Source organism: Dipodomys spectabilis, unplaced genomic scaffold, assembly GCF_019054845.1.
Source record: "Dipodomys spectabilis isolate Male_0828 unplaced genomic scaffold, ASM1905484v1 ptg000273l, whole genome shotgun sequence".
NCBI lineage: Eukaryota > Metazoa > Chordata > Mammalia > Rodentia > Heteromyidae > Dipodomys > Dipodomys spectabilis.
Window position 1 is genome coordinate 4,081,124 of NW_024870950.1, and position 27,092 is coordinate 4,108,215.

A 27,092-nucleotide genomic window follows, 5' to 3' on the forward strand; every position below is an offset into this window, starting at 1 on the left:
CTGAGGATCAGGCTGGGTGCAGGTGGAGCGTGTAGGTGAGAACGCCCTTGGGGAGTAGGTGCTGGCACACCTTCTGGCACTGGCATCTACCTCTGGCTAGCCCTGTGCAAGGAAGGAGTCCGTTGGAGCTGGGCGGAGGCAGGGCAGGGTAATGGCAGGTTCTGCCAGGAAAGTCACTTTCAGTTAGGGGGAGGAGAACTGGAGCCTCGGGCATTACTGGGCATTACTAGTTGTTGGGAGTGAGAGTGTGAGTTCCGTTGGGCCGCACCATCTCTCTAGCTAGCCAAGGGATTGAGGTTAGGGCAGCCTCCTGTTTGCCCAGGAAAAAGACTCCTGAGATAGCCTACCTCTCACTGCACTTAGATGGAGAGTGCAGATGAGAAGACTGAGGCATAGAGACAGTTTTCCTGAACTGAGTCCAGAACCTGGTCTCCATGTGTTACTCCATGTATGTCTTCGCTCCTTGCCAGGAACCCAGGGCTCTGAGGAACTGTTAACTTGATGGACCCTTTGGCTGTAAGGCTGGGCCTTTGTGGCCCTCTCCTAGCACCCATTATTCTTTCAGGAAGTCCCATCTTTCTTTTCTCCTGGGCCTGGACAGCTCCTCCTCAGCCCAAGCTGTCCAGCAAGGGAGGTCAGCTCCCTGGAAGCATCCTGGAAGAGGTCATAGGAAAGTCAGATTTGGGGTATGGCAGTCACAGGGCAGTGATCATTCTTCATCGAAGGTATTGGTCATGCCTCACTTCCTCCGGGTCAGATAAGGGACATGGATGAAGGTGAAACGCTGTTCTCCATCCTGTCCTGAGCATTGGGAGGATCCTAGTTGTGTTTTGTTTTCCTAACACCCCTCCTTCCTACTACTAGGTAAGAAATGGGCCATAGTCAGGCTTGGGTGGAAGAAGTTCTAAAGATTGAGGGGCAGGGCCCATCTCCATGGAACACCCTAGAAATCACAGGGTTTGGTAATTTTTTAAAACCAAAAGACCTCACTTTAGGCCTTATGACCTACTGAAAGGTATCAGGACTAGAGTGGCAGAGCTTGGGCTGGGAAGGTGGCTCAGTGGTAGAGCGCTTGCCTTGCATGCCTGAGGCCCTGGGTTCAATTCCTCAGTACCACATAAGCAAAAAGAAAAAAAAGCTGGAAGTGGTGCTATGGCTCAAGTGGTAGAGCACTAGCCTTGAGCTGAAGAGCTGAGGGACAGCGCCCAGGCTCAGAGTTCAGGCCTCACGACCGGACCCAAAAAAAAAAAAAGAGAGAGAGAGAGAGAGTGGCAGAACTCCAGAGGGCTTTAGATGTGAAGATGGAGAAACTTGAGACTGTACTGAGTGAAGTTCCTATTGTCTTTTCTGCTGACCCCTCCATGATGACCATGTTGGGAATGAGGGTTTACCGTATCCTGGTCTGGTTCTCTCCCTAAATAAAGGATCACTTCTCTGATCCTGGTGTCTCTGACAAGATACCACATCATAAAAGTGAACTTGAGCCAGTCCACTGAAAAAGATCTCTCACAATCCTCCATCAGGGTCCTGGGATTGGAAAAGGATAGTCCTGAGTAGATAGAGTTCTGCAGGTCCTCTTCGTGGCACTTCTCTGCCCAGCCTCCCCAGGATAGTGCCTGTGACACTTTGTCAGGAGTTGGGGCAGGGTTGTAGAGTAGATTGTCAGGGATTTGCTCTGGCTCTTGGCTGGCCCTGGACCAAGGTCATTTGTCATGGCTGCTGTAGCCAAGGTCAGAGCATGCTTGTGCAGGATGTCCCTGGAAGTGATCACCTCACAGGTGGCTTTCCTTTCCATTCCTTCCCTCCACAGGCCTTTCCTCTGGCTCAATCTCAAACATGGAACCAAGGACCAGCACATTGACCCTGCTGTGTCCCAAGACCTCACATACTCCTGAGGCAGGCAGGCAGGCAGTTTGGCTGGCTGGCTGGCTGGCTGGCTGGCTGGCTGGCTGGCTGGCAGGCAGGCAGGCAGGCAGGCAGGCAGGCAGGCAGGCAGGCAGGCAGGCAGGCAGGCAGGCAGGCAGGCAGGCAGAGAAGCCAAGCTCCCCTTGGGGACCGAACCCAGACTCTGGCTGCTCAATTGTCCATACGAGTGTAGGGGGAGGATGCTGCTAAGGCTGACTTGTCTCAGGTCTACTCTGGACATCTGCACTGGGAAGGAAAGGGATGCTATCTCTCAGACCCCTTGGATCCTGCTGGGTTAGTCAGAACAAGGTATGATCAGGATGTCAGCTAGTAGCTCTGGCTGCACATAGGCCTACAGGAGTGAGGGTAACTATGGGCACATACTCATTGGCTCTATATCCATGGCCACCAGCGGTTCTTTGGGGCTAGCGAACAAAATATCCCAGAAATAAACTTGGCCCACGTTTGCAGTGGTTGTGCGTATGAAGGGGAGCCAGTGTTTGCTGAGTGCCCGCTGTGTTTAAGGCTCTGTATTCTGGGTGGGCACCCTTGGGTGTGTATGTGTTGGAGTAGGAATAAGGCAGGGTGGGGAAGGCCTGTGAAATTTCCATTCATGGATTCTGTGAACCTAAGCATTACCCCAGGAATCGCAGCCTCCACTACCTCCCAACCCCAGATCTGCCTCCCTTGTTTCCTGCCTCTTCCATCCTGGCTGAGTCGTGAGCCTCATGTCTCCTACGGTCACTCAGGGTTAAGTGAGCTGATGACTTTGGAGGAGGGCCCTGTCTTTGGTCTGGGGTAAATGCACTGTGGTTATTGTTAGGAACCGGCCCCTTTGACATTGTCCATTTCCTTGACTGCTCTCCTAGCTCTCATGGGGCTGGCTTGTGAGTGTTGAGAACATGCTTCCTGCAGAGGCTTCTGTGGTCAGTGGACTGCAGACTCCTCCACAGTTGGCCCAGTCTGGCCCTGCTAGAAACTCTGTGGAGTGGAAACTGAGGAATATCTTCCCCCCTCAGCTCTCCCTGCCACTGACTTGCCTTCTTCTCTTCTCTTCTCTTTTCCCCCGCCCCCAGTTCTGTGGGCACTCCACAGAACTTCCAGGGTTTTGTGAGGCAGCTGGCAAGGCTTAGAAGAATTGAATAACCATCAGATGGGTGCAGCACTCTTTTGCTGCTCTTCAGGGTGTGGTTCTGGCATGAGGGGGCCCCGTGACACAAGAAGAGTCATTCTCAGAGCCAGGCAGAGCCCGTGGGGCAGCCTGTCAGCTCCTGTGCGCAAAACCCGGCATGTTTGGAGCAAGCCTGGCTGGGGCCTAGTCACCAAGCACTTGCTCTGAGCATCTCCCTCCCTTCCTCCAATACTGGGGTTTGAACTCAGAGCCTCCCACTTGCTGGGCTGGCACTCTACCAATTGAACCATACCTCTAACACTGCTTTTTGCTGTTTATTTTGGAAAATGAAGTCTAGTGAATTTTTCTGCCCTGGCTAACCTTGAATGGCTGATCCTCCAGATGTTAGCCTTCTGTGTAGCTAGAATTACAAGTGGGAGCCATTTGTACCCCACCTGTAATGTACCGTAAATCAGACCTGGTGCCCCATCCCAAGTGCCAAGCAAGTGCTCTACTGCTGGCCACATCCTCCCCATGCACACCTTGTTTGTTGTCTTTTCCATTATAATGGGGCTGAACGCTCATAGGTGGTTTTGTTGAGCTTAGACCTACACTATCTGAGTCTTAAACACAAGAACAGCCCTGTGAGACCAGGGCTGCCATCTAGGGCTCTGGTTGGCCAGAGATGAAGGGACTTGCTCAAGGCCACACAGCTGTGGGAGGGAGGGAGAGTGGGAGCCAGGTCTGGGGCTGAGCCTGCTGTTCCGGACTTGAGAGAAGGAAGGAACTGCGTGGTCCTGGCAAGGCAGAGCTGAAAGGGTGGTGCGTGGGCAGCCCAAGCAGTTGGTAGGTCAGGCACCAGCAGTGCCCAGGACTCAGGCCAGGAAGGGTAGTGGCTGCCACGGGGACTCTGACGCAGGCGGGGGAGCAGCTGGTGCCAGGCACTTGGTGCCACGTGCCCAGTCCTAGAGGTGCTTCCCGCCTGGCTCCAGCTGCCCCGGACTGGACTGTTGTGGCGCATGCACGCGCACACACGCAGTGAGCTCATGCTGTAATTGTGGGGCGGCAGCCTGAGGGACTCACCTGGCCAGCCAGGAGACCAGCAGCCTGGAACCCCACCCTCCCCCCCCCCCCCCCCCCCCCCCCCCCCCCCCCGTGACCTGCCCCGAGGGCCTGGCTCTGCCCTGTGGGGCCTCTCTGCCAGCCTGTACTCACTTCAGTCCAAAGAGGGGCAGGCCCCTCTCTCTCCACTCCTAGCCTCTGACTTGGCTGGAGGGGAATTCTTCGGTGACTCACTGTGCTGGCACTTCCTGTGGTCACCGGGACTGGGGGACGGGGCCAGGCAGCGCTGCGTTCTGGGGTCACTGAGTGAGGATGGGCCTGGTGTCCCGCCCCCTGTGGGGATGTGATTGCTGGAGGCAAGCTGCAGACCATATTTGGGAAATTTACTTTTCTTGCTGGGAGCTTGGGGATGGGGGCCTTGAGACCTGGTGGGTCCTAGCCAGTGTCTGCCCCTGCCTCTTCCTCCTGGGCTCTGGCATCTAGGCCTGCCTGATCCTCTAACCTCTGTCCCCTCCTGCTTTATGACCTGTGAGGTGATCCAGTGCTTGCTTTTTCTGGACATGCATTTTCTTTTTCAAGCCCAAAATAAGAGGTGCTCAGTTGAGAGATTCTGCCAAACAAGAAAAGAAAGCAGACTCCTCTATCATCTTGAACATTACCCATGATCTTTGATCTCTTCCCCGTTTTAAAATTTCAAATGTTTTATTGAGCTTACTTTAAATTAAGTCAGTTTTAGGCTTTGTTTCGTCTTGAGTCGGTCTGGCTGTGTATTATGTTCCCTAAGCTGTCTTAGCTGGGATTGTAGGTGGCTGTGATCACACCTAGGTTCTTCAGCGCTTTGGTTGTTGCTGCTGATAGAAGGTTTGAACTCTGGCCTCTTGCTTGTTCAGCTTGTTTGCTCAGCTGGTACTCTACTACTTGAGACACACCTAGCTTTTTTTCTTTTTCTTTTTCTTTGTATTGTTACTATCAAGGTAATGTACAGAGGGGTTACAGTTACATACATTAGGTAAAGAGTTCAGGTTTTTTTGGACATTGTTACCCCTTCCTCTCTCTTCTAGTTTTTCCTTCTTTTGCTGGTTATTTGGAGATAGTCTCAGATTTTTTTTTTTTGCCTGGACCTTGCACAAGATGACTAAGCAAAAATAAGCTCAGGAACAGTGTGCCCAGGCCTTGAGTTCAAGATCTAGATTCCTTCCCCTCCCCCGCCACAAAAGAAGCACTTTATAGCTTCTGCTATAACACTTGGGGCATTAGTAAGTAAAATTGAATTACCTGAATTCAACATGAGGCTGCAATAGCTATTAGGACTCTCCCACATGAATAGTATTATATGCTGTAAGAATACACGGGACAGAGGAACGATTCTTCTGGGGTACGATGACATACTTCTCAGAACCGTGCACGATTTAAAACTTAAGGATTATTTCTGGAATTTCTGTTTAATATCTTTATACCATGGTTGACCATGATATCTGACTGAAGCTACAGAAAACAAAACTTTATGCTTGGATAAAGGAGGAATACTGGGCAAATGAATTTCTTTGTTGGTGGTGGTTGTAGGTCTTGAACTCAGGCCTGGGTGCTGTCTCTGAGTTTTTCTGCTAAAGGCTAGCATCCACCACTTTGAGCTACAGCTCCACTTCTGGTTTTGTGGTGGCTAGTTGGAGATAAGAGTTCCTGCCTGGGTTGTCTTTGACCTGCAGTCCTCAGATCTCAGTTCTTCCTGAGTAGCTAGGATTACAGGCCTGAACCACCAGCACCTGGCTGGGCAAATGAATTTTAACCGTGTTAAGTCATCCCACCATGGTCTTAGTACATTGCACACACATGTGTTCTCTCTCTCTCTCTCTTTCTCTTTCTCTCTCTCTCCCCCCTCCCCCCCATCTGTACTAGGAGTTGAACTGAGGACCTGGGACTCTGCTTGCTGGGCAGGCAATGTCACTTGAGCCATACCTCCAGTTATTTTTGCTTTAGTTTGAGATAAGGTTTTATGTTTTGTTTCACTTTTTTTTTTTTGGGGGGGGGGTCAGTTGTGGGATTTGAACTTTGGGCCTAGGTGCTGTCCCTCAGCTCTTCAGCTCAAGGTGAGTGCTCTACCACTTAAGTCACAGTACCTTTCCCAATTTTCTGGTGGTTTATTGGAGATAAGAGTCTCATGGACTTTTCCTGCCCTGGCTGGCATTGAACCAGGATCCTCAGATCTCAGCCTCCTAAGTAGCTACAATTACAGGCATGAGGCATCTGGCTTTTTGTTTAACTTTTTACACTATTAGCCCCAAACCCTGATACTCCCAATCTCTGCTTTCTAAGTAGCTAGTATGATAGGTATGAGCCATAACACCTGGACAATTTTTCTTTTAAGTTTTTCTTCTAGGTCTTTGACAGAACTTCAGCACTTTCTCCTTGGTGGTTTTTTTTTTGTCGGTCGTGGGGCTTGAACTCTGGGCCTGGGCGCTGCCCCTCAGCTCTTCAGCTCAAGGCGAGCGCTCTACCACTTGAGCTACAGCGCCACTTCCGGTTTTCTGGTGGTTTATTGGAGATAGGAGTCTCCCGGTCTCTCCTGCCCAGGCTGGCTTTGAACCGCGATCCTCAGGTCTCAGCCTCCTGAGTAGCTAGGATGACAGGCGTGAGCCACCGGCGCCCGGCTCTTGGTGGTTTTTGCGGTTGTTGTTTGAGCACTTTCCCAGATCGCTTGTAGTTTGTGTTACATGATTGGCCCTTGCTCGGACCTTTCTCGTCAGTTGCTCACTCTTCCAGTCTGTGAGCTTACATATGATCATATATGGCCTGAAGACAACTTGTATCAGTGCAATGCGTGCAATCTCCCTCCTCCCCCCTGTCATTTTCTTCTTCCTGGTACGTTTCAGTGACCAGGGCAGGGGCCTGGCCTCTGGGGCTGGAGTAGGGAGAGCATCCTGGTTGCTTCTCAGCCTTAAGGGAAAGTGAAATTTCCCCATTAATTACTGGCCTTTGATAGAAAGACTGAAACAAATATATTCTCTGGTTGTTTTGTTGTTGTTGTTGGTCATGGGTCTTGAACTCGGCCTGGGCGCTGTCCCTGAGCTCTTCAGCTCAAGGCTAGTGCTCTACCACTGGAGCCACAGTGCCACTTCCAGTTTTCTGGTGGGTAATTGGAGATAAGAGTCTCATGGTCGTTCTTGCCCGGGTTGGCTTCGAAATGCAATCCTCAGATCTCAGCCTCCTGAGTCGCTACGATTACAGGCATGGGCTACCAACGCCCAGCTTCTCTCAGCATTTTTTATCCTAAGAAGCTGTAACTTTTGGCAGACTTTATTCTTGTATCTCCTGAGCTAATCACTTGCCGTCTCTTGTAACCTGGTGGTTATGTTACCACCACCATCCCTGGTGATTGCTGCCATGTGACTACAGGGGTAGTCTTTAGGAACATCTGGAAAGTCCTCTCGGAGGTATTAATTGTGGCTGCTGCCTTAGGGGGAGGGTTTTGAGGGTTCCTCTAGCACAGTGGAGGCATGCCAGGTCAGCTGGGCCTGTATGATGACTGATTTTGAGCTCCTCTTCCAAAGGCAAATCCAGGTGCCTCTGATCCCAGAGGGGTGGGACTGGGTGAGTCCTGGTACTGCCCCTCCCCTCACTGTGTCCTCTCTCCCCAGAATGTGCTGGCCAAAGCCCTCTATGACAACGTGGCTGAGTCTCCAGACGAACTCTCCTTCCGCAAGGGCGACATCATGACAGTGCTGGAGCGGGACACGCAGGGCCTGGATGGCTGGTGGCTCTGCTCGCTGCACGGACGGCAGGGCATTGTGCCTGGGAACCGCCTCAAGATTCTGGTTGGCATGTACGATAAGAAACCAGCAGGACCTGGCCCAGGCCCACCTGCCACAGCAGCTCAGTCCCAGCCCAGCCTCCCGCAGGGCCTGCATGCCACACCTCCCCAGGCTTCCCAGTACTCACCCATGCTCCCTGCTACGTACCAGCCCCAATCTGACAGCGTCTACCTGGTACCCAGTCCAGGCAAGGCTCAGCAAGGCCTCTACCAAACCCCTGGGCCCAGCCCACAGTTCCAGTCACCTCCAGCCAAGCAGACATCCACGTTCTCAAAGCAGACGCCTCACCACCCATTTCCCAGTGGAGCCACAGACCTCTACCAGGTACCCCCAGGACCTGGAAGTCCTGCTCAAGACATTTACCAAGTGCCACCTCCTGCTGGCCTAGGGAATGACATCTACCAGGTCCCGCCATCCATGGACACCCGCAGCTGGGAAGGGATGAAGCCACCAGCAAAGGTAAGGCCACTGGCGTAGCTGTGCTACCCACAGCGTTAGCCCAGGCCCTGGTTTCTGGGCACAGTGTGGGTCCCCACACTCCAGCAGTGGTTTTGCATGTTTGGGGAATTTGTTCATCTGATGCAGCAGATGAGGGAGAATGGAAGACATCAAGCTATGACAGCCAAGAGACATGGAGAAGCTTCCTACAGGATTGGCAGGTGAAGCCAGAGCAGGCTGGGACAGGTTCCAGAGGGATCTGGTGTCCACAGGAGAGCTAGATGCTATTCTGAGGGTACTGAGTTTTGAGTAGGTTAAAATCATTCTGACCAGAGTAGAGGGCACAGCCCAGACCCAGTCAGATAGCCCAGCAAAAAGAGGGTATAAGGTTGGTGGTGGTATTTAAAGGGAAGAAATACCCAGGTGCTGGTGGCTCATGCCTATAATCCCAGCTACTCAGGAAGCTGAGATATGAAGATTGCAGTTCAAAGCTAGACCAGGCAGAAAAGTCCCAGTGAGACTCGTATCTCCAATTAACCTCTCAAAAGCTGGAAGGAGAGTTGGGTTCAAAGTGGTAGAACACTAGCCTTGAGCAAAAGAGCTCAAGGATAGCACCCAGGTCCCAGAGTTCAAGCCCCACAACACCAAAAGGGAAGAAGTTAGCCAAGCATGGTGACTCACACCTGTAATCCTAGCTTCTTGGCAGGTAGAGGTTAGGGGATCACAGTTTGAGGCTAACGTAGGTACACATACAAAGTTTGCAAGGCACCATGTCTACTAATGGCTGGGCATGGTGATGGTACACGTCATCTCTGCAATTCAGCAAAGCACAGATAGGAGGATTACAGTCTAAGCCAGCCTGAGCATAAAGTATCTTGGAAACAAGACAAAAAGAAGCTGTTGGAATGGCTCAAGTAGTAAGAGTATCTTACCTCAAGTTTGAGGCCCTGAGCTCAAATGCCAATACAGTTCATCCATCTGTCAATAATCCTTCCATCCATCTATCTGTCCATACATAAAGCCATCCATCCATAAATGTCTACAGCCATCTATCCATACTTACAGCAACACATATATATTAGGAGGGCAGCAGGTCCATTAAGAGAGCATGCCTTGGGCAACAGAAACATTTATTTTACATAAACCACGTCTGGAGGTGAACATGCCAGGACCAATAGGGTACTGCATGCGCTCCAGCCACCATGTCTCTTTTTGGTAGGCAGGAAAAGAGGAAGAGACTAAGATTGCTTTTTTTTCTAACTTCTCTGGGGGCTACATTTGTTACTTATCTCCTGTTGACAGAAAGCAATCCTGCTTCACCTAGCCAAGCACAGGAGGCTGCACAGTAGAGCTTTACTAGGTAGCCCTGTGTTTGCAGCCACCCTTTAAGAAGTCTGACGTCAGTCACGTCAGCCTTCCAGGGGTCCAGCCTCATGTTCTCACCTTGTCCAGTCCAGAGCCCACCTGTGTCTAGGAAGACTGCATCCAAGACACTCAGCCATAGCTTTTTTTTTTTTTTTTTTTTGGTCAGTCGTGGGTTTGAACTCAGGGAGGGCCTGGCCACTGTCCTTGCTTTTTTGCTCAAGACCAACACTCCCACTGCAGCTCCACGCCAGTCTTTTTGGTGATTAATTGGAGATAAGAGTTTCATGGACTTTCTTGCTTAGGCTGGCTTTGAACCATGATCCTCAGATCTCAGCCATGGATAGCTTTGAGCCTCTGTTCTCAGAGCTGCCCGGGCTAAGGTGAGCACTTCACCTAGTACCAGCTAGGTAGCAAGTAAACACATAGTGTAACTCCATTCCTGCCAACAGAGGGCCTGGCCAGAGTTCATGAACCTGGGGGACCCTGGGCCACCCCTCCATTCTTTTTTTTTTTTTTTTTTTTTAATTTTTTTTTTTTGTAACTCTGGGCCTGGGCGCTGTCCCTCAGCTCTTCAGCTCAAGGCTAGCGCCCTACCACTTGAGCCACAGCGTCACTTCTGGCTTTTATTCTTTTTGCGTATGTGGTGCTAAGGAATCGAACCCAGGGCCTCATGCATGCAAGGCAAGCGCTCTACCACTGAGCCACCTTCCCAGCCCCACCCCTCCATTCTTGCCCTCCCTGCACCTTTAGCTATCTAGCCAGAGTCAGGTGGCCAGAGCCTGCCATGCTGACCCTGGGCAGCTGGAGTGGAGCAGGGCCCTGGAGAGCTCAGCTTTGCTGTTTGGCATCAGAGCAGTGCTTGGCCAGGGAGCCCCAGGACAATGCAGTCCATCCCCTTCACATGCACCCCCTCCACACCCGCACGACACCCAGACAAGTGTGCGTGCACACAACCACCTCCGTGGCCCATACTTCCAGCTCTTCCTCCCACCCCACCTCCCTTGCCCCAGGTCTTTGTCCTGGTTCAGCTGGAAGTTGGGGCAGGCATGGGATGAGAAGGAAGCAGGGGAGGCTCTCCACCTGGGGCCCCGCTCCTGCTGCTGTGTCAACGCATGGTGGAGCTACTTGGGCTTGTGCTCTAGGGGCCTTGACCTGCCTGAGGGCTCAGGAAGGGGACAGGGTGCCCTGAGCCACCTCCTCACTCCTGGCCTGGGCAGCCTTGATTGCCATGAAAGCAATGCTTGTTTGCTGTAGAGAATGCATAATGTATGAGAAAGCCTAGAGATGAAATTCCCCAATCAAGGGTAATGATTGGGAAATTTTGGTGTATTTTGTCTAGCACATCCTCTATTTGTCTTTTACAGATTTGTCCATGTACTTTTGCATTTTAAAGTAGTAAATCCAGTGCTACAGATCAAAAGCATTTTCTCATTACTAAAATTTCTTCCTGAGCCATTTGGCCTGGTTGGCCCTAGCTTTACCATGCCTCCGCCTCCCTCAGAAGTAAGCACTAAGTAAGTGGTCTCTGGTCACTCATGTTTCTATTATAAACTAAATAGCAGTAAACATCTCTGTGTGTGATCGGTGCTCAGATATCAAGGTCCTGCTTTCATAAGCGTCAAAGCTCCTCACCTTGGATGTCTGAAACTGAAGACACTAAGTTGGGGTCATTCCTGATCAGGCCAGGCCTGTGGGTGGGTAGAGGGACCCTACTGCTCAGAAAACAAAGAGGTGGGTATCAGGGCCAGGTGGCAGCAGACCCTAGCTGCAGCATCCCTGTGGTGTGTGGCCGGGCAGAGCAGTCACGGCCACTGCAGGCCACGTGGCCTTCTGAGCCTCTCAGAGACACAGAGGGGCCACATCTGTGAAAGGCGCGCATGCGGAGCCCCAGCCTCTGGCGTGGAGGGCGCGCAGCGCAGCCTCCGTTGTACCATCCTCATGTGGGGTGCTCTGACCGCCTTGCAGGTCCCCATGCAGAGACCCCAGGATACTCTCATGGCACACACTTGATTTCCAGAGAAGAAAAATGAGACTCCTAGATTGGGGTGGGAGGTAGGACTGGTACGCCGGAGCCGAGAGCTGGTCCTGGTCAAGGCATTCTGTCCATTTTTCAGGGGGTGGAAGCTAGTGCTGGTGCCGCCTGAGGGGCTGCTCTTGCCTCTGCGCTCTGCTGCGGCCTGCTGCCTGGGGCCTCGCTCTGTCCCTGCCGGGCCACTCCGGAGTTTCAGCTCTGCCCTGGACTCAACGGCTGGGGCGTGTTTCTGAGGGGAGAGCAGCCCTCTCCTGCCAGCCTGGGCTCTTTGTGTGTGTGACTGGCAGTGCATCGTGTAGCATGTACGGTGTTCTCCAGGGTGGGAGGATTTGTAGGTGTCAGGGAGTATCCCCACCCCCACCCCAGGGCTCTCCAGGTCCTGCTAATGGGGCCTCAGGTGCAGAGCAGGGTGGCCTGTGATTACAGAGCTCAGCAGCTCTCTGGAGAGTCCATTTCCCTAATGAACTCCCTGATGGCAGCCTACTCTGTTTTTCTAACAAGAAATGTTTGCTGGCCAGTATGGCAGCTTGCTGTCACCTGACTCTGCGGTAGGAGTGACAGACTGCCCTTTGGCGCTGGTGTGGGGTGTGGGTGTGGGTCGGGTCCCTAGCTGCCTCTGGCTGTGCTTCCAGCCCTCGCTGGTGTATGGCAGCAGCCATACAACAGCCCCCTCAGGCCTGGGGCGGCCGCATTTCCCAGGCCCCACCTGCCTGGCCAGGGAGCTGGCAGGAAGTTGGGCACAGCCCTCGCTCGCCAGCCTTGTGGAGCTGGTCCCCACCTAGGAGGCCAAGGGGCCCTGCCCCAAGGCCCAGCCAACCTGCCACGTCCCTCCAGCCCCCCAGCCCCTTCCTGCCTGCTGTTGGAAGGTTCCAGCACCTAAAAATAGCACTGGAAGAGACTCAAGTCTGAGGCACAAGGAAGGAGATGAGTCTGGAGGGGCTGCTGCAACCCCGCCCCCAGACACTGGTGCACACTGGTGCGGGAGGGCGGGAACCCCCACGGAGGAGGCCCACTGCTCCGCTGGCTGGTCAGAGATGCCCGGAGCCCAGCTGGCCCAGCTCAGCTTGACTGCCTAGAGCTTTGCCAGGCCTGGGGCCGCCAGTGACCCCCCCCTGGGGGTGTGGGAGGGGGTGGGGCCTGGGCAGGGTTCTGGAGCCTTCGAACTTGAGGGAGGGTGTGTGTGGGTAGGGCCCCAGTCAATCCTGTCCCAGACGTCCCCTTTGATTAGGGAACAAAAGGCCTTTCTGTGACGGGTACTGGGAGCCCTGTTGGGGGAGGCTGCGGAGGCCGCCAGGCCTGGCTGGAGAGTCCTTCAGGAAGGGCTGCCTGCATGCCCGCCCTTCCAGGCTGGGCACAGCATGAGGACAGCAGGGGCCCGACCGGGTCAGCATCCGAGGGCAGAGCCCCGGGCCCTGCCAGGCCACCTTTGGTCCCGTGGGCTTCCGTACCTGCATCTGTAGGCACCTTGCCAGTGCAGGCCCTGGGGAGGGGCAGCCGGGGTGCCCACAGGAAGGAGGCCTTGACCTCACCCCACCTGCCCACTGCCATTCTACTCATATTCCACCCCCATCAGAATGTGAGGGCTAGAACCTTCTGGATCATTCAGCCATAGAAACTTCTTGGTTCTTAGCCTAAAGCCAGTTAGCTGGGAATAAAACCTAAAGGTGTAGTATGCTAGGGGTGTTTCACCACGGAAGGGCTGAGGATGCTCAGGGAATGAGAACCGGAGCCGCATCGCGTGGCTTCCCGGAGGGCCCCGGGGCCCCGGACGAACACGTGCATGCGCGAGGGCTGCTAGAAACGCCGCGGTTTGCCTGCAGGTGGTGGTGCCCACGCGAGTGGGCCAGAGCTACGTGTACGAGGCCTCACAGCCAGAGCAGGACGAGTACGACATCCCACGCCACCTGCTGGCCCCGGGGCCCCAGGACATCTACGACGTGCCCCCTGTCCGCGGGCTGCTTCCCAGCCAGTATGGCCAAGAGGTGGGTGTGGGGCTTAGGCGGGAGCGTGGCCCTCTGGGAGCTGAGTAGGTGCCCTGGAGTCTTCCTGGACCTGGTGTCACTAGCCCGTCCCTCCCCTAGGTGTATGACACACCTCCCATGGCTGTCAAGGGTCCTACCGGCCGAGACGCATTGCTGGACGTGTACGACGTGCCCCCCAGCGTGGAGAAGGGCCTGCCCGCAGCCAATCACCATGCGGTGAGCAGTGTGCCCATGCTGGGCCCGCAGGGTTAGGGGTGGGGGGAGGCGGATGGTTGAGCTCAGAGCCCCTCGAGTGGCCGCAGTTAGCGCAGCGTCCGTGAGCGCCCAGCGCCCCGCACAGGGCAGCAGACAGGCACCGGCGTGGAGGCATCTGGCCCTTGGCGTGACATCATGACGAGTGGCATCTCCGTGGGCTGGGTCCCTTCCGCTCTGGCTCCTAGGCGGCAGTCTTGACCCCATTTGGTCCCCCAGGTGTATGATGTTCCTCCGTCGGTGAGCAAGGATGTGCCGGATGGGCCGCTGCAGCGAGAGGAGACCTATGACGTGCCCCCTGCCTTTGCCAAGGCCAAGCCCTTCGACCCGGCCCGCCACCCGCTGATCCTCGCCGCCCCGCCTCAGGACCCCCCGCCCGCCGAGGACGTGTACGACGTGCCGCCCCCTGCTCCCGACCTCTACGATGTGCCCCCGGGCTTGCGGCGGCCAGGCCCAGGCGCCCTGTATGACGTGCCCCGTGACCGGGCGCTTGCCCCTGAGGTGGCTGACGGCGTGGGCGATGACGGCGTGTACGCTGTGCCCCCACCGGCCGAGCGGGAGGCCCCCGCCGACGCCAAGCGCCTGTCGGCCTCCAGCACGGGCAGCACCCGCAGCAGCCAGTCGGCGTCATCCTTGGAGGCAGCTGTGCCAGGCCGGGAGCCCCTGGAGCTGGAAGTTGCGGTGGAGTCCCTGGCACGGCTGCAGCAGAGTGTGAGTGCCACCATAGCCCGCCTTTTGGACCTGGCGGGCAGCGCCAGCGGGGCTGGGGGCCGGCGGAGCACCCCTGAGCCCCAGGAGCCGCCCGTGCAGGACCTGCGGGCAGCCGTGGCGGCAGTCCAGGGCGCTGTCCACGAGCTGCTGGAGTTTTCCCGCAGCGCCGTAAGCAACGCCACCCACACTTCTGACCGCACCCTGCATGCCAAGCTTAGCCGGCAGCTGCAGAAGATGGAAGACGTGTACCAGACACTGGTGGCCCACGGGCAGGTCCTGGACAGTGGCCGAGGAGGCCCCGGGTTGACCCTCGAAGACCTGGACCGCCTTGTGGCCTGCTCGCGGGCTGTGCCCGAGGACGCCAAGCAGCTGGCCTCCTTCTTGCATGGCAATGCCTCACTGCTCTTCAGACGGACCAAAGCCTCTGGCTCGGGGCCAGAGGGGGGTGGCTCCCCACACCCCAACCCCACTGACAAGGCCAGCAGCATCCAGTCGCGACCACTGCCCTCTCCCCCCAAGTTCACCTCTCAGGACTCTCCAGATGGGCAGTACGAGAACAGCGAGGGGGGCTGGATGGAGGATTATGACTACGTCCACCTGCAGGTGGGTGCCCACACCGGCCAGGACACAGGCCCCGACCACCTCTCATGTCGAAGGAACCCCGGAGCCTCTCCCCTGCCTCCTCCGCCCCCACAGGGCTCTCCTAGAGGGAGGGGTGGGACCCTCCATCCATGGTGGTCAAATGCGGTGGCCGCGTGAGGGTGCATGGACATTCAGCGCCACCTGGTGGACTCCCTGGGCTTTGCATCCCACCAACCTGCTGGCCTTTTTAGTTTAGCCCTTGTTTTCCCTTCCAGGGGAAGGAAGAGTTTGAGAAGACCCAAAAGGAGCTGCTGGAGAAGGGCAACATCATGCGGCAGGGGAAAGGCCAGCTGGAGCTGCAGCAGGTGAGGGCCCAGCCTCGCTGGGGGGGGACCCTGGACCAGAGAGCCGGCTTCTCCCGGAATGGTGGCCTCTAACAGGGAGGCCACAGTTCCAACCTGCCGGGGCAGATTCCTGCCCTTAACGTCCACCCAGCCAGTCACTTCCCAACTTCATGATCATCTCCATCCCCCCAGTACTGGGTTTGAACTCAGGGCCTCCCACTTGCTCAGCAGGAACTCTACCACACGAGGCAGATCTCAAACTCCTGGGTCAAGTCGCCCTCCTGCCCCAGCCAGCTGAGGTACTGTGAGTGTGCCGCTGCACACCTGGCCTGATCCTGTTTATCTTAGCGGTTATTACCCGAAGGCTGGGCCTGCAGGGCGTGGTAGTACACTTAGCATGCCTGAAGCCCTGGACTCAAGTCCCAGGTCTGCAGTAAATAGGTACAATTAGGTTCTTATCAGGGTAATTCTAGACCTAGAGAACATAGAGCAGTGTGCACACGGCCTTCCACCAGCCAGCACCCGCCATCGGGGCCGCCGCATGCCTGCGCTAAGTCTTGGGAGTCACTGCCTTCGTCTCCAGCGTTTTCCCCAGCGTTCAACGTTCTTCATAAATTCTTTTCAAAGGCCATATAATATCTATTGTTGAATTGTTTCCATAGTGCCCAGTTTTCCTTATTCTAGATACTGGTGCCCTGTTTGAAGAGTTTGCTTCATGTTTTGAGTCATTTCCTAGGATAGGAAAGGGGTAATTCTGAAAAACACGGAGTGTTTCATTCCCGTTATGAAGGAATTCAGAGTAATACAAAGCAACACTGCCCAGCAAGCTTTCCTTCCTCCCTTCCCTGGGGAAGAGGTGGAAGGGAGGGGACAGAGCCTGTCCCTCCCTGAGCCCTGGCCACAAAGGGGGGTTCCCCCCCATCCCCACTCCCTACTCCCCACAAGGCTGGCAGTGTAGACAGATGCCTCATGGGAGCTCTGTGGAAAGTCAATGAGTGACGCGTGGGAATAGCAACATGTGCTAAGTGTTGAGCGAATTGGGCTGCCTGTGGCTTTAAGAAGTAGACATGTCCTGTGTCCCCCCGCAGTCTTTCAGCACATTTTCACCCCTTGGTCCCGTTACCCCACTTTGAGCTTGGGGAGCAGTGTGCTGGGCGTATGTCCGTGGGCCCACAGCCTAACCGTGCTTCCCCCGGCTTCCCCAGCTGAAGCAGTTTGAGCGGCTGGAGCAGGAGGTGTCCCGGCCCATAGACCATGACCTGGCTGGCTGGACGCCCGCCCAGCCCCTGGCCCCAGGCCGGACAGGCAGCCTGGGCCCCTCGGACCGGCAGCTGCTGCTCTTCTACCTGGAACAGTGTGAGGCCAACCTGACCACGCTGACCGATGCCGTGGAGGCCTTCTTCACCGCCGTGGCCACCAACCAGCCGCCCAAGATCTTCGTGGCACACAGCAAGTTCGTCATCCTCAGCGCCCACAAGCTGGTGTTCATCGGGGACACGCTGTCCCGGCAGGCCAAGGCGGCCGACGTGCGCAGCCAGGTGACGCACTACAGCAACCTGCTGTGCGACCTGCTGCGGGCCATCGTGGCCACCACCAAGGCCGCGGCCCTGCAGTACCCCTCGCCCTCGGCGGCCCAGGACATGGTGGACAGGGTCAAGGAGCTGGGCCACAGCACGCAGCAATTCCGCCGGGTGCTGGGCCAGCTGGCAGCCGCCTGAGCGCACACGATGTGGACATGGAGGCAGGGAGGCACCCACCGGAGAGTCCGGCCGGCGTCCCACGGGCTTGGGGCCCGGCAGCCCCGCCGCGCCGCGGGCCCCGTGTCCTCGGCGGTGCAGGCTTTGTACATAGTTGTGACAGGCGGTGGGCAGACGCTTTCTTCTGGCTGCACGGCTTAGGCCTCCCTAAGCCTGCAGCCTCCTCTGGGCTGCAGCGGCACCGAGCACGTGCCGAGCCCAGGGGGCCACGCAGGGGCCCGGCACTGGCCGCAGGGCCCCGGGCTCCGGGACAGGCTGGGCAGCACTCAGAGAGAAGCCAACGGAACTGTTTTCCTTACGGATTTCTAATCCTGCCACAGATAGTCGACACCTAATAAAAGTTGGAGAGGAAAGCGATCTTCTCCTGCTCGAGGCTTTTGCTCTACCACTTGCCTGTCAGCTTTACTGCCAGCTTTCTCTGAGGTGTAGTTCTTTAGCAGTCAGTCTGGTGGACCTTCCTGCCCAGACTGCCTTTGCACCACAATCCTCAGGACTCAGACCATTGTACCTGTCAGTACACGTAAGGACGACTTAGCACTTGAAGGAGGAGGAAAAAAGCTAGGTCTGGGAGAGATGCTGCGAGCACTGCGGACCGAGCCCGTACCTCCTGGCCTCTCTCATGCCCAGAGCTGGTTGGGCCTCCGCTCTGACCCCGCCCCCGCCCCGCCCCCGGGGACCTGCAGCACCCAGGCAGCACACTGGCCAGAGCCACAGTCAGAGGCCATGGCCTCCACAGGGTGGCTCTTCTAGGGAGGGGACAGGCCTCCCGGGGGCACAGGGAAGTAGCGTGCCCCAGGCACTCGCTCGTGGGTCAGTCCCCACGCACGAAGGCTTGGCCTGGCTGGGAGGAGGGCAGGGCTGTGACTGTGGTGTGGGATAGCCTGGGAGCAGCTTGTCTGCAGCCTGCAGGTTCCAGACGCTTCCTTCTGGCTGCACGGCTTAGGCCTCCCTAAGCCTGCCCGCCTCATCGACCCACAGTGGGCAGCCCCCCCCCCCCCCATAGCTGTGCACCCTCTGAGCCCAGTCCTAGGACGGCTGTGTGTGCTCCCGAGGTCCTGGGTGTGCTCGTGGCCTTGTTCCTGCTCCTCACTGGGCCATGGGGGGGGGAGGTGACCCAGGCTGCCTGGATGCCTGCGCCTCCTCTCAGCAGAGCTGCCGCCCCTGCACACGCTCGCAGACACCGCGCAGAGCACGCCCTGGCGGTGGCCTCTGGCCCGTCCTTGGGCTGAGGGGTCGGCCGTGTGTCACCGTGGGAAGAACCCCAAACCCACAGGTGGGTGCGCGGCGCCTCACCGCCTGCTGCTCCCATGGCAGCGCTCTGAGCATGCGTGCGGCCGCCAGCTGCTGCCTCCAGGCCGGGGCTGGAGGGGAGGCCAGGCCGCCATCGCGCACACACCCACACCCTGACACCTATGTTTTTTTGTTTCCTGTGCCTGTGTGCTTCTGACCAGCCACGTGATGGGAGAAGGACTGGGGGGCCTCTCCCCGAGATCCCCACCTCCTGGGTTGGCCCAGCCCAGTGGTCCACGTTCAGGAACGGGAGAGGCCCCCAAACAAAAGCCAGACCACACTGATGGGTGTTAATGAATCTGTTGAGGCTGGGTGGGGAGCAGGGCAAGAAGGAATTCAGAGGCTCAGAGCAGCTCTGAGGCTGTTTTCCACCAGGGTCTGCTTCACCCAGTCTAGGCGCGCAGTGACGCGGGTGAACACAGCGGGCATGCTGGCGTCACATTCACGGCTGCCCCAGGACACGATGCCCACCTGGCTCCACACTCCCCCCTTCTCGCACACCAGGGGGCCTCCGGAGTCGCCCTGCAGGGAGAGGGAAACAGGCTCTGGTTTTGTTGTAGCCCGGGCAGCCCGGCCTCTGCACATGCGCCCAGAGGCCAGTCCATGGCCTGACCCAGGACACCTCTGCCTGCTTTCTGGGTGGGTTGTGGGAGATTTCAGCAGCTGCTGTGGGTTGAACTTTCTGGAAGTCTGGGCCATTGTGTGACAGAAGTCAGTGCAGCTGAGTGCGTGCAGGGAGGCGCGGGAGGGCGGGCTGTGCGGGGCAGCGCGGCTGCGGCTCAGCCTCGGCTCTGCCTGGGCCCTGTCCAGGCTGCGCGGCTCACCTCCCGCAGCCGCCACGCACACGCTCACGGGGATCTGACACCATCGCAGTTGAGACACTGCACCTGCCTCCCTCCCCCCTCAGCCCTCACCCCGTACTCGGGCAGCCATGTCTAGAGAGAGGGGGGACAGTGTGGGCAGAGCCCAGGAGGCCGCACCATGCAAGGGCCGGTCCCGTTGCCTCCGGCGCAGATCATGTCATCTGTGACGTCAGCACCCCAGTACTTCTGACAGTCGGGAGTGGACACAAGGGGCAGCACTGCCTGCTGCAGCTTGTACCAACTCTCCGGGTCTAGAAGGGCAGCAGAGTGAGTGGTCAGTGCGCATGCCCCTCTCCCCCAACCTGGCAGCTCCCACCTCCATCAGCCCAGTGGAAGGGATGCTCACTGGGCAAGAGCGTCTGGCCCCAGCCTGTAATGACGCACGGTGTCCCTGGCGGGAAGTCAGCCTCGTCACAGGCCAGGCACACGGCGGACACAGTGTCGGTGAAGCGGGCCGGGGTGGCCAGCTTCAGCAGCGCGATGTCATTGTGCACAGGCTCTATACTGGCATCAGGGTTATTGATCACCTGTGGAGGAGAACCGAGCCCCAAGTGAGACCCAAAGAGGAATCCAGGCTCTGCGATCTTCTGGGGACCAACTCCTTCCCTGGGGGTCCGTCCAGCAGGCCCGGCTACCTCTGCAATGTCCAAGACCTGGACGCCCTCCTCATCAGAATCCAGGTTAAACGCCCCCGCCACCACCTTGTCACCTGGCCTACACATGGAGACAGGTAGGGGTGAGACGGGAGAGCGGCCTGCTCCCTTCAACCCTATGAAGCCCCAGGCTGCCCAGGACTCACGTGACCATACAGTGGGCAGCAGTGACCACCCATTCCTCACTGATCAGGGCGCCACCGCAGAAGTAGATGCCATCTTTGTACTGGAGAAGTAAAAGGGGACCATCACAATTCCCACCGGGACAGCACCCCACACTGCCCCCCGCCCCGTGCCCAGAATCCCCTCTCACCCGAATGTACACCATCCAGGGCCAGGAGCCAGGGACAGCGTCCTCCCCACCGACCACCCTGGACAGGCCACTGAGCTCAGGAGGGATGGCGGGGATCCCGCAGCCTAAGGGAGCCACGAGGTGACAGTCAAAGTGTGCACTGGGACCCCGCCACATCTCACCTCCCACCTCCAGTCTCCTCTCACCCTTGGGGGAGCTCAGCTGGCTCCTCCCTTTCCCTCTCTGAAAAGTCAGCCTGACTCTCCCCTCCCCCACAAACCGGTATCCCACAGCTCAGTGTGGTGGGCGCAGGCCCCCGGTGGGAGGCCCAGATCCTTGCGCCCCACTCAGCTCTCCTTCCAAGGAAAAACCCAACAGGGGGAGGTGCGGCGGTCAGCAGGGTCCCATGGCTGCCTAGCTTAAACACACAGCTCAGGATCTCAGTCTCCCCATCAGCACCCTGGGGGCGCCGCTGTGAGGGCTGAGACGAATGATCACCAAGTGCTTGCTCCATTCCTGGGACAGAGGAAGCACTGAATAAATAGAGTTTTAAAAGGACAAGCTTCACCGGGCACCAGTGGCTCCTGCCTGTAATCTTAGCTACTCAGGAGGCTGAGATCTGAGGATCGGGGTTTGAAGCCAGCTTGGGCAGGAAAGTCCATGAGACTCCTATCTCCAATAAACCACCAGAAAACAGGAAGTGGTGCTGTGTCTCAAGTGGTAGAGTGCTTTTCTTGAGTTGAAGAGCTCAGGGACAGCACCTAGGCCCAGAGTTCAAGCCCCAAGAAAAAAGGACAAGCTGCTGGCTTACATTCATAGTCCTAGCTACTCAGGAAGCAGAGATCTGAGGACCATGGTTCAAAGCCAGCCTGAGGAGACAGTCCTTGAGACTTTAATCTCCAATTAACCACCAAAAACAAAAAACCCCAGAAGTGGAGTAGTTGCTCATGTGGTGGAGTGCTAACCTTGAGCCCAGGCCCTGAGTTCCAGGACTAACAACAGAAAAAAAAAACAACACAAAAAACCCTCAGGCTTGGGCAGGCAGGGCTGTGCCCCGCACGGCTGTATCGCCGCTCCTCCACAGGACACAGACCGGCTGCGCAGCCATGGAGAGGGCCTGGCTGCCAGGGTCTCGGGGTCTGGGGAGCAGAGGGAGCTGGGACCTGTGTCTTTCTCCCAAAGCCCCCTGCAGCCATGAGGCCAGTGAGGGGGAAGAGGACAGGGACTCGCTCACACTCACAGCTACACGGAGTGCAGAACGGGGTGAGGGGAACCAACCTTCCTGCCCAGCAAAGGCAGCGCCCAAGACAGCCCAGCAGCCCAGGAGCCAGAGGCCCAGCATGGTGCCGCCGCCACACAGCTGCGTGTTACCTGCCGGGCTCCTGCTATATACCACGGCGCCCGCTGTTATCTGAGACCTTGAGTGGAGAAGCCCTTTTCTGGGCGCGTGTCCAGTGGGCAGCGTGTGCCAGGCAGGGCAGCGCGGGAGCCTGGGATGGACACAGCTGCCGTCCACGGCTGAGCTCCAGGCCAAGCGCTCAGGGCCACGACGCGGCTGAACAGCAGCCCTGGCCCCATAGCTGTGAGCTACAGCCCTGCTGCCCGCGTAGGCTGAACACACTCAAGGTGTGTTCTAGCCATCTGAGCTGTGGGCACGAAGTTCAAAGGGCCAAGTGTTCCTGTACTAAGCTGGTTCCCTTCCCCTATAGGCTCTACGGGCTGCTCCTCACTCAGTCCCTGCACTCTCCCCTCCCCCTGGCTGCTGCCCAGGGACTGGACTTTTCCAGGGCCACAGGGGTCTCCGAAGGGACCTGAGATGCCATTGCTTGCATTGCCTCTTCATTTCCTCCAGAGAGGCCTCAGCTGTTTGAAAAGTTGCCTTTTCATTCTCCTTGTTTTCTTTCTCTCCTTTCCCACCCACTCCCTCTGTTTTGTTTGTTTGTTTGGTTGGTTTGTTTTGGGTCAGTCATGGGGCTTGAACTCTGGGCCTGGGCACTGTTCCTCAGCTCTTCAGCTCAAGGCTAGCGGTCTACCACTTGAGCCACAGTGCCACTTCCGGTTTTTTAGTGGTTAATTGGAGATAAGAGTCTCATGGTGCAGGCACCAGTAGCTCACACCTGTAATCCAAGCTACCTAGGAGGCTGAGATCTGAGGATCATGGAACTCATGAAATCCATGGGACTTTTATTTCCAATTAACTACTAATAAGCCAGAAGTGGAATTGTGGCTCAAGTGGTAGAGCACTAGCCATGAACCAGATCAAACTACAACAACAACAAAAAACAGTCTAAGTATAGCATCCAATTCATTCTTGAGTTCAAATCCCAGGACTGGAACAAAAAGAGAAAAGAGAAATAAACAGATCAGAGAAAGTGAGCGGCCTGAGTTTGCACACCTTTCTGACAGTGACAGCTGTGCTAGAAACAACACATCGGCCACCATGCATGGAGGCGCTGGGCCTGCTTCTGACAACCGCAAATTCCTCCCTCAGTTCCACCATTGCCAGGAGACCCACCCTGTCACCCCCCCCCACACACACACACACAGGAGGGCCTGGGAACCCACAGCTGGCCGTGAGCGGCTGGCGCCTGCGCACCTGAGAGAAGCCCGGGGAGCTGCTTTCCGGCAGGATTTCCGCTCCTGGCGGAGTAGTCTGCCCCTAATAAAAGTTGAAGAGACTCGAGAGAGGAGAGGAAGGGGTGGAGCCGCCGAGGCCCCGCCCTCCGCGGCTCGTGGACTTCAGGGCGGTGAGTGGGGTGAGACCAGGGGCTGGAGAGCAGCGGTCAGCCGTGCAGGGCCTGCGGTCCCCGGTGTGCTCATGGCCTTGTTCCTGCTCCTCACTGGGCCATTGGGGTGAGGGGGGACCCAGGCTGCCTGGATGCCTGCGCCTCCTCTCAGCAGAGCTGCCGCCCCTGCACACGCTCGCAGACACCGCGCAGAGCACGCCCTGGCGTTGGCCTCCCCTCGCCAGAGCCCTCTGGCCCGTCCTTGGGCTGAGAGGGCCGTGTGTCTCGGGCTGGGGCTCTGCAGGGGCCTGGGAAGGAGGCAGCCGTGGAGCCGCCACCGTGGGAAGAACCCCAAACCCACAGGTGCGTGCGCGGCGCCTCACCGCCTGCTGCTCCCATGGCAGCGCTCTGAGCATGCGTGCGGCCGCCAGCTGCTGCCTCCAGGCCGGGGCTGGAGGGGAGGCCAGGCCGCCCTGGCCCCAAACACCACGGCTTTCCACCCATGTTTTTCCTCATTTCCTGTGCCTGTGTGCTTCTGACCAGCCACGTGATGGGAAGGGGACTAGAGGGGCTCTCCCAGAGACCCCCACCACCGGGTCTGGCCCAGTTCACTCTAGCCCAGTGAAGGTTCAAGTTCAGGAACAAAGGTGACCCTCAAACAAAAGCCAGACAACACTGATGGCAGGTCCTGGGTTTATTGAGGCTTGGGAGGGGGGAGGCAGGGCAAGAGCCAGCACAGAGCAGCTCTGAGGCTGTTTTCCGCCAGGGTCTGCTTCACCCAGTCTAGGTGCGCAGTGACGCGGGTGAACACAGCGGGCATGCTGGTGTCACATTCACGGCTGCCCCAGGACACGATGCCCACCTGGGTCCACACTCCCCCCTTCTCACACACCAGGGGGCCGCCAGAGTCATTCTGTAGGGAAAAGAAAAGGAGGCTCCGGTTTTGTTGTAGCCCAGGCAGCCCGGCCCCTGCGCATGCGCCCAGAGGCCAGTCCATGGCCTGACCCAGGACACCTCTGCCTGCTTTCTGGGTGGGTTGTGGGAGATTTCAGCAGCTGCTTGTGGGTTGAACTTTCTGGAAGTCTGGGCCATTGTGTGACAGAAGTCAGTGCAGCTGAGTGCGTGCAGGGAGGCGCGGGAGGGCGGGCTGTGCGGGGCAGCGCGGCTGCGGCTCAGCCTCGGCTCTGCCTGGGCCCTGTCCAGGCTGCGCGGCTCACCTCCCGCAGCCGCCACGCACACGCTCACGGGGATCTGACACCATCGCAGCTGAGACACTGCACCTGCCTCCCTCCCCGCTCAGCCCTCACCCCGTACTCGGGCAGCCATGTCTAGAGAGGGGGGACAGTGTGGGCAGAGCCCAGGAGGCCGCACCATGCAAGGGCCGGTCCCGTTGCCTCCGGCGCAGATCATGTCATCTGTGACGTCAGCACCCCAGTACTTCTGACAGTCGGGAGTGGACACGAGGGGCAGCACTGCCTGCTGCAGCGTGGGTGAATTCTCAGTGTCTAGAAGGGCGGGGGAGTGAGGGGTCGGTGCCCGATGCCCTGCCGTGCCTGGCAGCGCCCACCCCGTCAGCCCACCGGGCAAGCTGCTCACTGTAGCGCCTGTGGCCCCAGCCTGTGATGACGCACAAGGTCCCTGGCGGGAAGTCAGCCTCGTCACAGGCCAGGCACACGGCGGACACAGTGTCAGTGAAGTGGGCCGGGGTGGCCAGCTTCAGCAGCGCGATGTCATTGTGCACAGGAATTACGCTGGCATTGGGATGAACGAATACCTGTAGCCAAGAACAGAGCTCCAAGTGAGGCCCACGGAGGAGCCGACAATCTGTGGACATCCGGGGACCGTGACCTTCCCTGGGGGCCTGTCCAGCAGGCCAGGTTACCTCTGCAATCGTCAACACCTGGACATCCGTCCCATTGTCGTTCAGGTTAAACACCCCCGCCACCACCTTTTCAATTGGCCTAGACATGGAGACAAGTAGGGGTGAGGTGGAAGAGTGTCTGCTCCCTCTTCCACCCTCCAGAGAGCCCGGGCTGCCAGCCTTACTCAAGCATACAGTGGGCGGCAGTGAGCACCCATTCCTCGCTGATCAACACGCCCGCGCAGGAGTGAATGTCACCTGGGATCTGTGCGAGAAGAAAAGGCAGTCACAGTTCCACCAGGACAGCACCCCATGCTGACCACGCCACCCTGCCCCCACGCCCAGCACCCCCTCTCACCCTCAGGGACACCATCCATGGCCAGGATCCAGGGACAGCATCCTCCCCGCCGATGACCCTGGGCAGGCCACTGACCTTAGGAGTGATGGCAGGGATCCCGCAGCCTGGGGACACAAGGAGGTGACAGCCAAAGTGGGCACTGGGACCCCGCCAGGTCTCCCCCCTCCCTCCTCCAGTCTCCTCTCACCCTTGGGGATCCCGGCTGGCTCCTCCCTTCCCTTCGCCCTGCCCCCTGCCCCCCCCCCCCCAACAAACCTGGTATCCCACAAGTGCAGCTCAGTATGAGGCGAGCAGGATCCTGGTCAGAGAACTCAGATTCTTGTGCCCCGTTCAGCTCCCCTTCCAGACAAATACAAATAAAAACACAAACATGTAGCAGGCGAGGCGGTCAGCAGGACCCATGGCTGCCTAGTTCAGCCACGCAGCTCAGTCTCAGTTTCCCCATCAGCACAGTGGGGCGCAGCCGCCACCCTGCCAGAGTTGGTGTAAGGCTGTGACAAATGAGCGGACCAAGCGCTGCTCCATTTCAGGGACACTATAGGCACTAAGTAAACAGACTTTTGTGGGGGGGGGGGGTCGGTTGTGGGGCTTGAACTCTAGGCTTGGGCGCTGTCCCTGCACTCTTCAGCTCAAAGGAAGCACTCTACCAAGTGACCTACACCACCACTTCTCGTTTTCTGGTGGTTTATTGGACATAAGAGTCTCATGGACTTTCATGCCCGGGCTGGCTTTGAACCATGATCCTCAGATCTCAGCCTCATGAGTAGCTAAGATTACAGGCATGAGTCACTGAAGCCCAGATGTAAATAGACCTTTAAAAGTACAAGTTTGTAGCCAGATACTGTAATCCTACCTGCTCAGGAGGCTGAGATCTGAGGATCATGGTTCAAAGCCAGCCTGGGCGGCAAAGATTATGAATCACTTGTCTCCAATTGACCACCAAACAACACAAAGCCAAAGGTGGAGCTGTTGCTCATGTGGTACAGTGCTAGCCTTGAGGAAAAACCTCAGCAAGAGCAGTAGGCCCAAGTTCAAGCTCCAGGACAACACACATGCACACACACACACATACACACACACACACACACACACAACATGACACGTTTCCAAAGGGCAAGAGTTGAAGGGCCCAAGCCATCAAGTCCCTTCAGTCTGTGCCCAGCTACACGGAGTGCAGAACGGGGTGAGGGGAACCAACCTTCCTGCCCGGCGAAGGCAGCGCCCAAGACAGCCCAGCAGCCCAGGAGCCAGAGGCCCAGCATGGTGCTGCCACCACACAGCTGCGTGTTACCTGCCGGGCTCCTGCTATATACCACGGCGCCCGCTGTTATCTGAGACCTTGAGTGGAGAAGCTCTTTTCTGGGCGCGTGTCCAGTGGGCAGCGTGTGCCAGGCAGGGCAGCGCGGGAGCCTGGGATGGACACAGCTGCCGTCCACGGCTGAGCTCCAGGCCAAGCGCTCAGGGCCACGACGCGGCTGAACAGCAGCCCTGGCCCCATAGCTGTGTGCTACAGCCCTGCTGCCCGGGTAGGCTGAGTCTATGGACTCACAGCTGAGCCCCAGACTAGCAGTGGCTATGGTCTAAGAGTCCAACAAACCTTCTTTCCTCAGAGCTCAGGCTCCTGATTAGCTGGGATTAGAGGTGTGAGCCACCAGAGCCCCGGGGACAGTTGTCTTACTGGAACTCCTTGTCTGTTCCT

The 27,092-nt window shown here is 57.5% G+C and overlaps 3 protein-coding genes across 6 annotated transcripts in view; 1 reads left to right on the forward strand and 2 right to left on the reverse strand.

The window, feature by feature from the left end:
* Nucleotides 1-17,735, forward strand: part of Bcar1 (BCAR1 scaffold protein, Cas family member) — a 33,539-nt gene extending 15,804 nt beyond the window's left edge. For all 4 annotated transcript variants that reach the window (XM_042700773.1, XM_042700772.1, XM_042700771.1 and 1 more), the window contains exons 2-7: nt 7,714-8,346; nt 13,543-13,704; nt 13,804-13,920; nt 14,176-15,270; nt 15,525-15,614; nt 16,799-17,735. In XM_042700773.1, the coding sequence (XP_042556707.1) occupies nt 7,789-8,346; nt 13,543-13,704; nt 13,804-13,920; nt 14,176-15,270; nt 15,525-15,614; nt 16,799-17,311 (2,535 nt within the window). In that variant the 5' untranslated portion in view covers nt 7,714-7,788 and the 3' untranslated portion in view covers nt 17,312-17,735. The remainder of the gene's footprint in view (nt 1-7,713; nt 8,347-13,542; nt 13,705-13,803; nt 13,921-14,175; nt 15,271-15,524; nt 15,615-16,798) is intronic.
* A 1,189-nt stretch (nt 17,736-18,924) lies between these two features.
* On the reverse strand, nt 18,925-22,013 carry LOC122126212 (chymotrypsinogen B2-like). The gene is made up of 7 exons (XM_042700870.1): nt 21,727-22,013; nt 20,470-20,573; nt 20,303-20,382; nt 20,139-20,217; nt 19,850-20,030; nt 19,621-19,754; nt 18,925-19,162 (listed from the first exon to the last, which is right to left on the reverse strand). Exons 1-7 carry the CDS (start codon nt 21,788-21,790, stop codon nt 18,977-18,979), a joined length of 828 nt encoding a protein of 275 aa, XP_042556804.1. The 5' UTR covers nt 21,791-22,013; the 3' UTR covers nt 18,925-18,976.
* Nucleotides 22,014-23,853: 1,840 nt separating this feature from the next.
* On the reverse strand, nt 23,854-26,685 carry LOC122126209 (chymotrypsinogen B-like). Its single transcript, XM_042700867.1, has 8 exons — nt 26,592-26,685; nt 25,649-25,732; nt 25,394-25,497; nt 25,221-25,300; nt 25,057-25,135; nt 24,771-24,948; nt 24,546-24,679; nt 23,854-24,087 (listed from the first exon to the last, which is right to left on the reverse strand). The coding sequence occupies exons 1-8, from the start codon at nt 26,653-26,655 to the stop codon at nt 23,869-23,871; spliced, it is 942 nt and encodes a 313-aa protein (XP_042556801.1). The 5' UTR covers nt 26,656-26,685; the 3' UTR covers nt 23,854-23,868.
* Nucleotides 26,686-27,092: the final 407 nt, after the last annotated feature.